The sequence below is a fragment of the Danaus plexippus genome, chromosome 5, assembly GCF_018135715.1.
Source record: "Danaus plexippus chromosome 5, MEX_DaPlex, whole genome shotgun sequence".
Lineage (NCBI taxonomy): Eukaryota > Metazoa > Arthropoda > Insecta > Lepidoptera > Nymphalidae > Danaus > Danaus plexippus.
Genome location: NC_083539.1, coordinates 269,653 through 285,037, shown reverse-complemented (window position 1 = coordinate 285,037; position 15,385 = coordinate 269,653). Strand labels below are relative to the sequence as shown.

Below are 15,385 nucleotides of genomic sequence, written 5' to 3'. Positions count from 1 at the left end.
TAACCGTTTCAGTGTATGTGGGCTCTCTGAAATACGACCACATGAGGATTTGTGAAGTGTCGTGTAGAGTTTTATACAGTTTGCATAGGCTTTTCTCTCATAAATATTCAGACTGTTGAAAAAATATTGAAATATTTAGAAAATATGCAAAGGTCAAAAGACTTATATCTTTTTCTAGATATTGAAGATATTTTCTATATTTTTGCAAAATATATAAATAAGATTCTTTAGTTAAATTGTAATTACAACTTCTAATTTAATTGTTTTATCTTTAAATTAAATTGTATTTGTTTGATAATTTTCGTCTTTTTTTTGGTTGCGTATTTAAGAATATTAAACCAGTCATTACTATAATTATATATTTAGAAAAAACTACTTACTAATAATTACTCATTACTTTGATGTGTATATTATGTTACGTTTTAAAAGATTCTGCGTTTCTTTTATACTGTTCAAGTTCTGAGAATAGTGGGCGTTAGTGTGTTAGCTGGAAACCAATTACCTTGATAAGGGCATGTTTTGATTCTCACATAACAGTTCTTATAAGACGTAGATCTTCATTCCGGTTATATTATATTTTAATTAGACATTAGTGAAAGTATTATTGATATGTATTTGATGTTAAAAAGGAACCAAAAACGTTTAAAAATTCTACCGATCGATTGATAGGTTAAGAATTCGTCAAGGCTGACATTAAAAAATCAATAACAAATATTTATGGGTACAAAATTTATTCTAAGGGGTCGTGTAATATATCAAACAAACATTAACTTAGTGTACGGCAACAACTGGGAGAGCTTTGATCGGGGTGTGACTGACGACGGAGCTACTGTGTGACACTGCTGAGGGAACGGTCTTTACGACGACGGGGGCAGCGTGTACAGCGTGGACTACTGGAGCAGCGTGTACAGCATGAACAACCGGGGCAGCGTGTACAGCATGAACCACTGGGGCAGCGTGTACGGCGTGAACCACTGGGGCAGCGTGTACGGCGTGAACCACTGGAGCAACTACGGCGGCTTTCACAACAGGGACGGCTGCAACCACAGGAGTGTGGACGGCGTGGACCACGGGCGATCCGTGGTTCACAACCTGACTGCTCTTTGTGATGGTCGTCTTTGATCCGACGACGGGAACCGCGTGGACTGAAGCCACCACAGGGGAGGCGTGCGCCACCAAGAGACCAGGGGCGGCCGCGGCGCAAGCCAGGAAAGATACGAATACGATCTGCAAAAATTAATACATATTAGAAACTGATGTATTTCCACCTCAACGCATTGAAAATGATGAGGTGACATGTTGATGAATTCAGTCTCTCGTGTAATCATGTAATGGAAATTAAATTTATTTGGCCGTGATCAGTGACATCCAAACTCTTCGCCGATGTTTTTAAGATACAACTCGTAGATTTTAAATATTATACGATATGATTAGTTTTTCACTGAATATAAGATATATCAAGGTATAAATAAGATTAAGACCAAAGGTATAAAAAAAACATTTGAACATAAAATTCGATTTAAATGTATAAAGGCGATTTACGTTGGCACGTTTTAATAGACCGTAAACTAAGTCGTGAATCAGATCAAATGAAGATAATTCACTAAGAAATATTACATCCATGACTTATATTATTTTATAGCAAAGAATTTCTGTAAATGAAAATAAAATTAAGTTTAAAAATTTAAACAGCCTAATATAAGTGATGTCAATTATATTGCACACGTGAACTAACAAATAGTTAAACTTCAATTGTCACCATGTGCGCTGACAGTTAATGAAACAGAATGGAATAATTATTGAGGTACAAAAATAGAGTTGTTACACTTGAGTGTGACCAGTAACTGAAAGGTCAGCGAAATGTCATAAGTGACACGAATACAATAATGTATGTGAGTGTGAACTTTGATTTGATACTTATTGAAAATTTGATGCCCTCATTACATGTACCGAAATATTAACCGACGGTAACACGATGTAGGGCGAGCACAGAGCCCAAATGTGGTCAAGATATTGTTTAAGGCGATCTATTGTATCAAGATTAATCTAGTATCTTTGATCGCATTTTCGTTTAGCTTTTGATTTTGGTTAGTTTGTTCCAATGTCAAAACACTTACGAATCTCTGCATGTTGATGATAGTTTGGGTTGGTTGGTGCTGGGTAGATGTTGTCAAGTCAAACTTGCCGAATTGTCTAACAATCGGACGGCGGTCGCCCGTATTTATACCGGCTGCCGAAACTGCACAATGAGAGTTGACTTGTACTTCAAAATTTTGGGATATGTGAAAACAAAGCTTCTTTGGATGTGGCATTAACGTGCTAACAGTATACCTTATTATTATGACTAATTTTTTCTACATTCGATTTATAAGTGTTAATTAAAATAACAATTGTTGCTAAGGATTTTTTTTTCATTTTATATAGTATTTGAAAAAATATTTATGATTAATGAGGTTTATTATTTATTTAAACATTTATATGATACACTTTTCATTTAATTTTTTTCTTGCAAGGTATCAATCGATTTTTCAGTTATGCCGCATCCATATCGGTCTTAATTTTAGTAGTTCCGCATATATTTTTTTAAGTATTACATGGCGGGATTTATAAATACATAAATGTAAACAAGATCTTGTCCAAGCAGGCTGATGCCAAGTTCACTCTGTCAAGTTGAAATTACGCAACGCTCGGTGCGGTGAAATAAATTAGAAATGTTGGTACCGGCGACTCTACGGGCTTCGGTTAGGGAAAATTTTGATGTATCGAATAACAAAATGAATATCACTAACTAAAATATGTTACGTAACCAACCACATTTACAATTTCCAAGCTTGTAGAGTAAACATTTTGTTATCCTCATTCCGTTTCCAGAAGCGATACAATAATTATAATAATCCAGTTTCATAAACTACTTTCATCCACCGTTTCATGAAAGTGAAATAAACATAAAAAATGTGTAGTCCTTGACCTACCTCACTGATATTAAAATCATTATGGATTTGTAAACTATGAAATTTATTGATTTTGTTTTTATTTCCGACATAAGTGAGTTTCAATTTCAACTTTCCAGCTATTGAAGATGCCTTGAGATAATTTCATAGTTTTCAGTACTATTTTATCATAAACACGGAGACTCACAGATCAACATTTTTTAATGACACATTTCTCTTCAATATATTTTCAAACTGATTCATCTTTATTATTTGTTTTCAATTATTGTTTTTTTAACTGTAAATCAATCAATCAATCGCGCGATGAAAAGCTATCTATCTTACATCAGAGTCACGAAAATATATTTTTTTAATTCTTGAAATATGTAGATAAATTTATATATTTCAATCATCAAAATTTTCCAAAAAAAAAAAGGCAGGTCAATAAAATATTTTGTAAAAGCCTATTTTCCTGTCATTTATAAAAAATAATATATTGGAATTTAAAGCAACCTGAATCTTAAATATGTTGACAATAAATCCAATATTTTTCATTGAAGTCTGATTTAAATTTTCTTTGAATATCTTTCGAACAATTCCAAATCATTTAGCGTTAACGAAGAGGACTTGACTTGTATAAAGTATGTTATACTGAAATGCTTACCGTGTAATATAATTATAAAAATATACTGATAATATATTAGATTTGTTTATTTAAGACTTTTATGACTTCTGTGATAAGATTGTTTTTACATTGTATCACATGAAGTACCTTCAATGAACTCGGAACTTCACGTGCTGTTTTCATAACCCTATAATACTTTAAAAACTAATGAAGAATATCTATATAGATGATTATTTATTTAATGGTTGAATATAACAAAACAAATAAGGCAAAGTGATATCGCAATAGAAGGACTCGCTGTTTCATAATGATTACACTTTCGCATGTTACTATCGCGTTTGAGATACTACTAACTGTTTGAGAACATTAAAGGAAACGTTTTGTAACAGTTAACTTAAAAATATAACCATTGAATAACTTTTATGACAATATATTTTTCAAAAAAAGAACTCCCATCTTATAACAATCATGTTTTTGTGGCGAATTTAATTTGTCACAGATAAAGTAAAGATTATTGACAGATCGGAGTAATAAAAATTAATTATGTTTATGGATATATTAAATATACATTTTTAAAGAAAGATTTTATCATATAATTTGATTAAGAAACTCTTTCTCGTATGTACCATATACAGCGCTCGGAGCCGGTCACTGGACATTGTAAATATCAATTAGTTTTGAAAACCTTTCATTTCTGTCAATGACTCAATTTTGAATATGAAAATAAATTTATTTGATATAAAATTTACGACGTCCATAAAATAAACACTTTCCTCTTACATTTAAGTTTGATAAAAGGTGTGGCTTAACTATAGGAATAGTTTAATACGAAAATTAATATTAAAATATGCTTTTGACGAAAATATGTTCAGAAACAACGTCAGGTCTGGCGAAGTTCGTCTCTACCTGTAAAGATAACTCAGTCAAAGATTGTGATTTCCATCAGATTATTTTGGATAACAATAAAAATTTACCGCATAAAATACTAAAATATTTAAAAAGTACCTTCTATGTAATATAACAAAAAATAACTTAAAGAATTTCAGAGGCAAATTAGTCGATTAACTCAAAAACAGGTTGGAAGGTTACTATAAATTGTCTTAAACAAACTGGACGTGAAATATTTGTTTATAAAAATGATGAATGGCTCGCGGTGGGTCTATCATAAGATAATTATATGTAATTATTTTTATTGCGCAGAGCAACTTTACATTGCTCAATAAAGTATTATGCAACCGACACGCGAGATGTTAGGGAGATAAAAACGTTTATAAGACACTAATGTTTATTCTGTGTTGAAAATACTTTTTAATTTTATGTTACTCCATAGTTTTTTTTCTTTAATCTAATGATTTACCTTTAGCTCAAAATTCAATCTTCATTGTGTCGTGTAAACGAGCTACACGCTGTGTCTTTCAATATTCACACAATGACTAAATTTCGTAATGCTTTTACATTATTCGACCAAATCAAATTTGTGTTGTGAAACAAAATATTGTTTTAGATTATCTGGTCAGATCTTATCTGCATCGGTGTTAAAACTCTTTTAGAATAAAGATCAAGTTGTATGTCAAATGTACGGAATTATCTTCATCGACGATCGCAAAGCAACTATTTCTTAAACTATGAACTGTATCTGTTCGACTTGAAAAAGGCTCGTGAGTTAGCTTCATGTTGAGACAAACGAATCTCGTAACATAGAACAATACATTTCGAATATCGCTCGGAAAGCACTCGACGCTACTCTGTTGAACTTTGTTCCTGCTGGTTTTCCGATGAAAATTTCTCACCATTTCGTATACGAGGGAGTTTAGGCAATAGATTTTTCATTTCAGTCCAAAACGTTTTACATTGTTACAGATAATATTTTTTTTGGGTTCAAATAAAAATATAAATTAATTATTTAAAAAATATATTGAAAAATATTAAATCATAATAAATAAAATTAAACTTAGATAACATTAGTGGTGGAAGGCATAGTAGGAGTTGACCAGTGGAACTGTTTCGTGGACGGTTGAGCTGTGGTGGGAGATGGCTGAATCCGGAGTCCTGTAGGAGACGATGGGTTCAGAATGTAGGTAGACTGGTGCGTGCGCTACATGAGTATGAAGTATGGGAGCGTGGATGAGTGCGGAACTGCCATGGTCCACGACTTGGTTGCTCTTCGTGACTGTGGTTTTCGCTAGTGGGACATGGTATTCGACGTCATGCATGATAAGTGGGGCGTGAAGTATGTGAGTACTGCCATGATCGACCGAGTGGGTGCTGTGGGTGAGGGTCGATTTAGCCAGGGGGAGCACCGGGTGCAGCACATGGGTGCTACCATGGTCCACAGCCTGACTGCTCGATGTAAATGTAGATTTTGATAATGGTACATAGGAGTTGTAATCGTTGGTCGGTGCAGCAACAGTCACCGCCAACACAGCAGAGAGGATGATCTGGAATTAATGGTATTTAATAAATAAAACAACCAGCAAGTGAATTAAAGCTTTCACACTAAAACAACTCTGTTATTATTAGTTTCCAAATACATCATTTATTCAAGGCTTTTGTGTTAAAAAAAAATTATTTAATAACCGTATCTAATACTTTCAAAGTTAAATAAATTGCTTTGAATATTAATTTATTAGAAATATTTTTATTTTAATAGAAACAATAATTTTATAATATTTTGTTTATATATAGCCTCAATGTATATTACAAGTTAAGAATATTTCAATACTGGTTATTTCTTGTGGACCAAATAACTTACGATGTTTTTCATTTTGGGGACAAGTCTCGTTACCAACTGATGAGCTGCAGTGGCCGAGGTCCTTTATATGCGGTTCATTATTATTGAATGGCCCAGTTAAACCGCTTCTGATAAAAAATCACCTTCGTTAATTTTGATTTCGTCATTTGACAGGATCTTTGAGCCTTGGTATTGATGGAGATATGTTTTTGCCCGCGGGTCTCCCCCCCCCCCCCCTCCCAAGTAACATATCTTGTTTAATCAATCAAGAAAGTAACTAAACACATTACGAAAATCTCCAGGACGTATAAGTTATATGATAAGTAACATCAATCTTACTGTTTAAGGAATGCCATCAAATATTAAGTTACAGCGCACATCCGAGAGGCTTTTTGTTTTTTTCTTGAAGAGCCTCCGAGAGGCTCTTTTTTGTAAGTTCTTGAATAAAATATTGAAATTTAATGAAAAAAAGTTAACGCTTTGTTTAGTAAACAAATCAGTGAACTTTCATTTCGAAAGAAGTTCCAGAAGAAAAATATTTTATACATGTAATTGATATACTTATAATATTTTCGAGTTTTCATAGTTTTCGTATATTATTTTATTAAATAATTTTCTGTCTTATGTATAAAGTTACAACAAGTCTTTGACAGAAATCAAACTTTGGTCAATTTTACAAAAAAGAAATACTCATAAATTATTTTATTATACACAAACATTACAATTGAATTAAGTTAAAATTTTTCTGAAATAAAGAGCAAATAAAATATATGTAAACCACTTTAAAGATTTATATCTAGATTGAAAAGGCTAACATAAAAGGCTGCTCGTGAATAATTTTATTTGGTTTCTGTAATTTAACGCAATTTAAACAAACCGTCCGCCAAAAAGACATTTAATTTGACAAAAATACGGTTATCAGGCAACTTAACGCTCTCAATCGATGTTGTAACACCTTATATAAAAAAAATATACATTTATCACGCTCTTAAAGAAGTTTCATACGAGTCTTTATATTTTATTAAAAATAATGTTTAAATCAAAATAGAACAAAAAATTGTTCACTGTAATTTTATGCCCATAATTATTTTGTACTGTATATTATTTATTGCGTGACGTCATATGGTGACGTCATACGTTATTTAAACTCTTAAAGAGCCCTCGAAAGTTTAATCATTTAATTTAACATCATCGGTATCCCTTGAAGACGCATTAATCATTCGTTGACCTCCGATATTTTCTTTATTCATCCATATTTTCGTCACAGCTTTTATGGTCTTTCGTAGTCATTGTTGCATTTTAAATCGTCAATTAAGATTATATCTGATGCATACTTCGTACAATTATAATAATTATTTATTTTTTGTTACTTTTTTATTAAACGTTGATAATATTGTAATTGGTATTTAAGTTAACAAAATTATTTCTGTTGCGATAACTGTTAAAAAATTATACTCCATAACTATTAAAAAAATATAAATACTTTATTATATATATATGTATATAGGTTAGGTTATAAAAATATTTTTGCGTGTATCTCTTTCAATGCATCGACCCTGACCGACAGCACACTGTAATCAATCAAAGTATTCGGACTCTTTAAAGCATTTCATATCTCAATGCTTTTGGATGATTATCATTGAAGTATTCATTGCACTGGCAATCTTATGCGTATATATTCAATATGGTACAAGACCCGGTGATGCAGGTTAAGGCTCTAATTAAATATACAATTTTATTTTAATAAACTCGAACACAGCTTTTCATTTTATTTTGTTTATACCTTATTATATCAACAATAAAACAATTATTTTCAATAAATTTAAACTATTAAATGTAACGCAAAAATGTCTTCAAGTATTTAAACTGTTCGCCGTGTAAGTGTTTTTTAAGTTTAATGTTCGTTCTAGTTGATAAACGTAACTTACAACTTTCTTTGTAAGGCTTGGCCTTCCTCGCGATTAGCAAACTGATTGCATCTCGTAATAAAAGCAACAGAAGCTGTAAGGATACCAAACAAATAGGAATCCGCCCACACCAATTTAGACCTTAACTTCATAACTTAAGGTTGATTCAAACGACTTCATGCCTTTGCGCCGCTCGCATATATTATTATGTCATTTTGATGTCAATGCCAACGTCAAAGTTGTAATGACAACTAATTTAAAGGCGCCAAAAATTTAATATGAGTGTTTAAAAGTATGAATTAAGTTCAATAAAATGATATTAAAACGAATAAGAATTGCCCTGATACCATCTGTGAGGGGACCAGCGCTGCGAGGAGACTCCGACGATAAAACTCAACGACAAATATTTTATGTCTGATTGTAGCGGCGTTATTTTTATTTTATTTATGTAGTAACCTTTCCTTTTTAATGAAGAACTAAGTTTATGGAGAATTTCCATAAACACGTGTTGAAAAATATCACAGAGTATAAAACTCATTGGAATAACATATACGTATCATCATAATTATTAGGTATCGTAAGTATGTAAGCCATAGTTTAAAAAAAATTAAAAATATTGAGAAATATTAAAATATTGATATAATTACTCGGTATTTCGAATAAAATGCATGTAACAACAAATTAAACCTGTCTGTTTGACTTCACAAGACACTCGGCATTCTTAATACATCTTCTGAGTTACATACAAATAAGGAATAAAAGATGTTGACCAGGATAATCATATTATTATTTTTTTGGAAGATCTTGAAAGGGTTTATTTTATTTACGATGAAACAATGACCAATTAGTATTGCAATGAGCTAATATTCTACACAAAAAATGGTAAAATAGAGCAAGTTAGGGGTCGATATGAAGGAGCCGCTCTTGTGTGATCATAAATTAATATGATAAACGTATAGGACCCGCGCGGTAATTGACCGTTGACTCTTCACATTTTCAAGTAATTTATTCGAGCGAGTGAGTTATGGCTACGCTTAACCCGAATCTTTCAAGAGGTCGTCCCGAACAGTGGAAAGTTTGAGTTATTTAATAAACCTTATAATATTGCGATATCTTCAAGGATACATTTTTAAGTCGTTTTTACAAAAGTACCCTGTCAACCCAGACTGTTCCGTCTATAGGTGTCATTTTATTTATTACCTGTTTTATTTTCGTAAACTTCACACTTAAATATTTTTTAAAGCCAGTTACAATTCCGAAGGGTCGCTATGAAAAGTTTTGTTTATGGAGTATATTAATTGTTCCATGGTGAAATCTTTACCTCGTGAACTACTTTTGTATTTTGATGGCAATAGTTTCTTTTTGCAACTGAGTATTAGATCTACGATATATATCTCTTGGAGTACTTATTCACTTTTATTGAGAGGAGTGTAAAGACAAAGAATGATTTATAATTCGATTCGTCAACGACAGATACTCATAGTCTTATCAGTTAGTGTCCGTTTGTAAAGCTATGTTCGTTGTTTCCTGATACCAATTTCCTGTTGGAACTCCTTCTTATTTTATTGACAGTGATCATATCATTTATATTTCAAGGTCACTTATCTATAATTAATACAAACATGAGCTGTTAGTGAATGGAGGTAACGTTGAGTTATACCATAATTTGATAAGAGGAAGTATAACGGACTGGAAAATTTAATAATGTTACGGAATCTCTCCTGCGGATAGAAGCTCGTGAGAGTGACGCTACACAGATGATATTCTAATATTATAATTGAACATCATAAGACCAATAGGGAATTGCGATCGATGTATAGAATAAATCAAAGTTCAACGACCCCCTAAAACAAAAGCTTCTAATAAAATGCAGTTCCATAGTCGACCGGCCAACAATACGACCGTCATTTATCATTCCGTCACTTCGAAGGATACTATTTTTGGAAGCTTTTTCTGATCTTCGGAAAACAACATGAAATGACGAAAGCAGGATTTCGCGTTGTCACATGATTAACTCGTTATTTTTTAATGAATTTTCAAATTACTTAAAAATTAATCAATAATAATCTTTGTTCACTTCCGTCCTCGGAGTTCGAACCGTCGTAATGTGTATGACAACTGACATGCGCCGATATTGGCCTAGTTTCAAACATTAAACAAAAAATATCGATTGATAAGCGACAGTTGAATATATTAATTATGTCATTTGAAGGTAAATCAAATCGTAAACAAGGACTCAAACATTTTAGATAAACTGTGTCTGATAAGTCGTGCTGTAAAATATGGCATGAAAATTAAATCTATAAGATTGATTAGACTGGATCTGTGTGTGATCTCAGTCGGGCTCCGGTCATTTATTAAATGAAACCGGTCTAGCGAGCCAGAAGCCTATAGGCTTTTGTACAACTTTGTCTTTAGTTGAAAGCTTTTATTAGCTGTCATGTCTATTGACGCCAAGTGTCGATACGTATTAATAGATACAATAGAAATACATTCAGCCTATTCTGTAAATTGCCTTTACTATAATACTAAGGACGCAAATAGCAACTGAGAGTTATTACAAGAAATTGGATTTTATATAAATAAAACAAAAGTAAGAAAACTTGTAACTGTACGTCACCTGTTAGTCTCCGAACATTTGTGAAATACAGTTATTACTTATGTCACATAGTAGGAACAGTAAAAGAATAGTAAGAATAAAAATGTTATAAACAAGAATAATCTTGTGTATAATCGTCCTAGTCACACCGTATTACACATCGGTGTACCTAATAGGTTGTGACTAGGAAGTTTCAATTTAACTTAATCGCTTAACCCTTATGCTTTAACTTATAATACTATTTCTGTATAGGAAATAGTATGAGTTAATTAAAAAGATTGTTATATTTATCTCATAACACCCAAATATTAACAACTTCGAATAACTTTGAAAGTCTTAGAAAAACCGAAATTATATTTCAGTGTTGAACATGGTCTCTGTGGATATTTTTACAAGTTTTCAATAGTAGAATTTGGACCTTGACTAGAGTAGTAAACGTTGAGATGATTAGCTTGAGATTTGAGACCCATAAAACCTTTCCAAATTTATAATGGAACTAAATCTGCTAGCATTCCATTTGCCTCCTAATAGCGGCTTCCTTGTTTTTCGCCCAAACCCATTACTCCCAGACTGTATTAATCGTTAGCGCTCAAGTGAACTTTTTCCAAGCAATATCGCTTTTAAGTCGATTTCAGGAAATTTACTAGCTTAATCTTCCTTGCAACTGCAGGAAGAAAAAGTTAACTGAGATTTATATATGGTAATTAAATACGTACAAAATTTATTTAGAACATATTACTATTGTTGTCTGGTGTTGCTTGGATATAAAAAGCTATTATTCTCCTGTTACATATTAAACTTGTTAATAATGTTTTCTAAAAACTTTCGTTGAACACAGATTATAAATTAACATTTAAATAATAAATCTTATTACTTTCTTTAGGGAATAAGTTACTATCGTATTACAATTCAATATAACGCAATTGGGTATCTGCGGATATTAAAACGCTGTTGTGAAGCATTGTGAAACTACTTAAATAGCGGTAATATGTTTAGACCAACGATATATTCAAGTAGTATACATTGTATGCAGTAATTTAGGTAATGAAACTTAACCGATATTCATAAAAATCTAATGAACTCATCCTAAGAGACGCCCATTTTAAAGGTTTCATTATATAAATTATAAGCAAATCTCAAACCGTGTCCTTTTTATTCACAAAACAGTAATTCATTTACAGGACCTTAATAGCCCATTCATAGTCTTAAAAGGAATGTTGTATAAATAATCTTGGCCAGTTATAAATAAGTAGTTATGGTTTGAATATTGATCATTTATTCAATTGTTTCAGATTCCTCGCCATCTGGTGGCCTCTGAAGTGCCAGATCACCAAACGCCGAGCAAGGATGATGATCGTCTTTATATGGATTCTCGCTATTCTCGTCACAGCTCCTTGGGTCATCTTCTTCGACTTGGTGGTGGTTTTTGACGACAATCCACACGTCCGCCTCTGTCTAGATGTCTGGCCTAATCCTATCAGTGAAGTCCTTTATTTTGTGATCGGAAATCTCATATTCTGTTATATTTTGCCGATGGTTCTTATAACCATGTGCTATATTCTAATTTGGATAAAAGTTTGGAGAAGGTCTATCCCTACTGACACTCAAGATGCTCAAATGGAACGCATGCAACAGAAATCTAAGGTCAAAGTTGTTAAAATGCTAGTCGCTGTTGTCATACTTTTCGTATTATCCTGGTTTCCTCTGTATCTAATTTTTGCAAGGATTAAGTTAGGTGGACCCGTTCAAAAATGGGAAGAAGAAATGTTTCCCGTGGTTACTCCTCTAGCTCAATGGCTAGGAGCGTCAAATTCTTGCATAAATCCCATTCTTTATGCATTTTTCAACAAAAAATACAGGAAGGGTTTTGTTGCCATCATAAAGAGTAGGAAATGCTGCGGCCGTCTGCGTTACTACGAAACTATCGCTTTGCAATCATCAAGTACGTCGACGAGGAAGTCCTGGCACTACAATAACAATCACGCGTCCATGACACGCAGGTCACCACCGGTTGATAAAAACGCAGTTTCTTTTATCTTCAATCACACTGGAGTCTAAGTGTTCCAGCTATAATAACGGGAGCTAATTTTCATCGGCCAACAAGGCTCGCGTCCTCTGGCTCGAAGACAGGCGAGGCGTGTATCAGCATATCCAGGATTAGGAAGACTTTACCGCTTGAATTTTGAGTTACCAGTTTGATGTTGTCTTGTGCATTTATTAAAATGTGACTATCCGATAATACTCGTATATGTAATAAGTTTAATAATGCATGTGGTATAATAAATGGTAATGCATATAAATAATATATTAAAACGTTGTTACGGATTTAGACAGAAAGGAACAAATAACTATGGAGAGAACACGCACACAGTGCACTAATGATAATTAAGTATGTAGAAGTTTTAAATCACCGTTTTTGTTTATTTTGTGTCATGGACCATGAATATATTCGAGTATATAGTAATCCAATTATTATGATCAGCCATTTTTATAATCGTTAACAAATTTTTGATTTAAAGGCGAATAAGGATTTGTAAATTAGATAGCCTTAACTGTTTTATAAAAAATGAAAAATATAACAAATATAGAATAAGTAATTGTGAATATTTCAGTACAAAAATACAGAATTCATAGATAAATATGCTTTATAATTTTTAGATATTTCATTATTAATGTAGACATTATAATATTTAATAATAACCTTCAGAAATACAAAACAAAATTATTCTTAAAAATATTGTTCCTCGTCAAATGAAACGTCAACAAGCTGTGAACTACTTACTGGAACTAGAAGAAGAAACGTTAACGGACTGTTTTATAGTTTAATATGAAATACACTTCATTACTTCATTAGACTAAAATTCTAGTAGTAGTAGTAACAGTTTAAAAATATTTTTATAAAGGGATTGAATATTTTTTACATTTCGTTGAGCGCACAAAAACCATTTTAGAAAATTAATACCTAATATTTTAAGAATACTTGTTTTAACATTGTAACCTTATATTATAAGACAAGTAATATAAATTTAAATAAAAAAACGATAAGAAATAAAAAAAAAGAGTTTTATAATGTATGTTATTATTTATTTTATGGTTTTTTACTTAACGCCTGTTACAGGTGAATAGCCGCTTCGAATGCACAAATGTTGAAGACATAAGGATTTTAGCTTAAGATATTAATAATGATATTATTATAATAAGACGTAATCAAATGTATGTATATTTACACGTTTTCATGTTTGACGTTGTAACGGACTGTTTGATAGTACTCGTTAAATGACTTGTAATGAAATTAGGAAGTAACTGCACAAAAAAAAGAATAGAAAAAATTTAGAAAAAAATATCTTCAAAAGAATTGTATTTTTCTACTAGGGAAGTGAAATTGCAATGACGGAGTTATATAGTTTCGTTTTGCCTTTCTTAGAAATAATCATCTGGAAAAGCTTGCTGCCAGGAGAATCGTGTTTTGGTTATAAACAAAAAATATCATAAAAATATCGCGTTTGGATGTTTCCTGTTGTTTATCTTTTATTTATAATTAGAATATAGACGGTAATGAGCTTTCTCCAGCGTTAGGTTTCATGCTATCAGACATAGTCGCGTGCAAGACTGATGCTTGGCAGCATTGATCCTTGTAAAGGATGTCATAGGTGATAATGGAAACGAATTCAGCTATTTTTGTATTTGTAAAGCTTAACTTTAGCCCGCAACATTGATTTGTTCTGAGAAAGAACGCAACGGTAACGTTATCTCACTGATGGAAAAACCTTTCTAGTTTTGTACTTTTCATGAAATCCAAATTTATAGTGGAATATAAATGTTGTATATTTGTACATGAATTCCATGTAAATAATATTATTAATATATCCGTAGTGAAATGTTTTTACAGTCTTGTTCTTTTACAGTGGCCGGATGTACATTGCTTGTTTTATTTGCTGTGTTTGGTGTTAGCTTGTAAGGATTGACAATTTAATATTCTTATTGTAATTAATGAAATTCGTAAATTAATTAAATTGTAAATTATATTTATACTCAGTGGGTGTACAAAACAATATTTATTATTTAATTTGAATGATTTGATAGCTCGTTTGTTTATGTTCTCGTGTAGGGTGGGTAGTGAAGTACGACGATTATTAGATTTTAAAGCATAATATTAATAAAGGATATATGCTGTACCTTAAGGATATTTATTAGGAGCAAATATGTAAAAATATCTGTAGTCAATGTTTCAAGCAATGTTAGTTGATTATTAGGAGTTTTAATATTTTAGTAAGCTTTTTAGTGGAAAAACTAGCACGAATACTGTATAGTGATATGAATTGTTAAAACATATACAACGTTACAAGACGTAGTAATCGTGCTGGTTTTAAAGTAAAATGACTATTTACCGTCGGAAATTATAAGCAATCGACAAACATATTCAAGAGACGTCTTAAATAACAATGCGACATATCAACAGACACATTCCAAAAGCAACCGAAATTTAATACATTTATATTTGTATCTTGTATTCACACTGCCTTTTGTTGTGGACTATTTTAATGTATTCGTAATACTTTTTAATATTACGTTTTGGTTTTAAATTTTATTATC

General features: G+C 31.8%; 4 protein-coding genes across 5 annotated transcripts in view; 2 read left to right on the top strand and 2 right to left on the bottom strand.

Annotated features, from left to right (window-relative positions):
* Positions 1-13,462, top strand: part of LOC116769126 (neuropeptide SIFamide receptor) — a 55,278-nt gene extending 41,816 nt beyond the window's left edge. Inside the window, exon 3 of the mRNA XM_032660152.2 lies at positions 12,085-13,462. Within this exon, the coding sequence (XP_032516043.1) occupies positions 12,085-12,850 (766 nt within the window). The 3' untranslated portion in view covers positions 12,851-13,462. The remainder of the gene's footprint in view (positions 1-12,084) is intronic.
* Positions 1-15,385, top strand: part of LOC116769217 (uncharacterized) — a 324,623-nt gene that overhangs the window by 257,728 nt on the left and 51,510 nt on the right. The gene's annotated exons all lie outside the window — the stretch shown is intronic.
* LOC133320806 (pupal cuticle protein C1B-like) lies at positions 696-2,180 on the bottom strand. Its single transcript, XM_061529487.1, has 2 exons — positions 2,118-2,180; positions 696-1,227 (listed from the first exon to the last, which is right to left on the bottom strand). Exons 1-2 carry the CDS (start codon positions 2,127-2,129, stop codon positions 772-774), a joined length of 468 nt encoding a protein of 155 aa, XP_061385471.1. The 5' UTR covers positions 2,130-2,180; the 3' UTR covers positions 696-771.
* Positions 5,451-6,401, bottom strand: LOC116769127 (uncharacterized). Its single transcript, XM_032660153.2, has 2 exons — positions 6,308-6,401; positions 5,451-5,993 (listed from the first exon to the last, which is right to left on the bottom strand). Exons 1-2 carry the CDS (start codon positions 6,317-6,319, stop codon positions 5,517-5,519), a joined length of 489 nt encoding a protein of 162 aa, XP_032516044.2. The 5' UTR covers positions 6,320-6,401; the 3' UTR covers positions 5,451-5,516.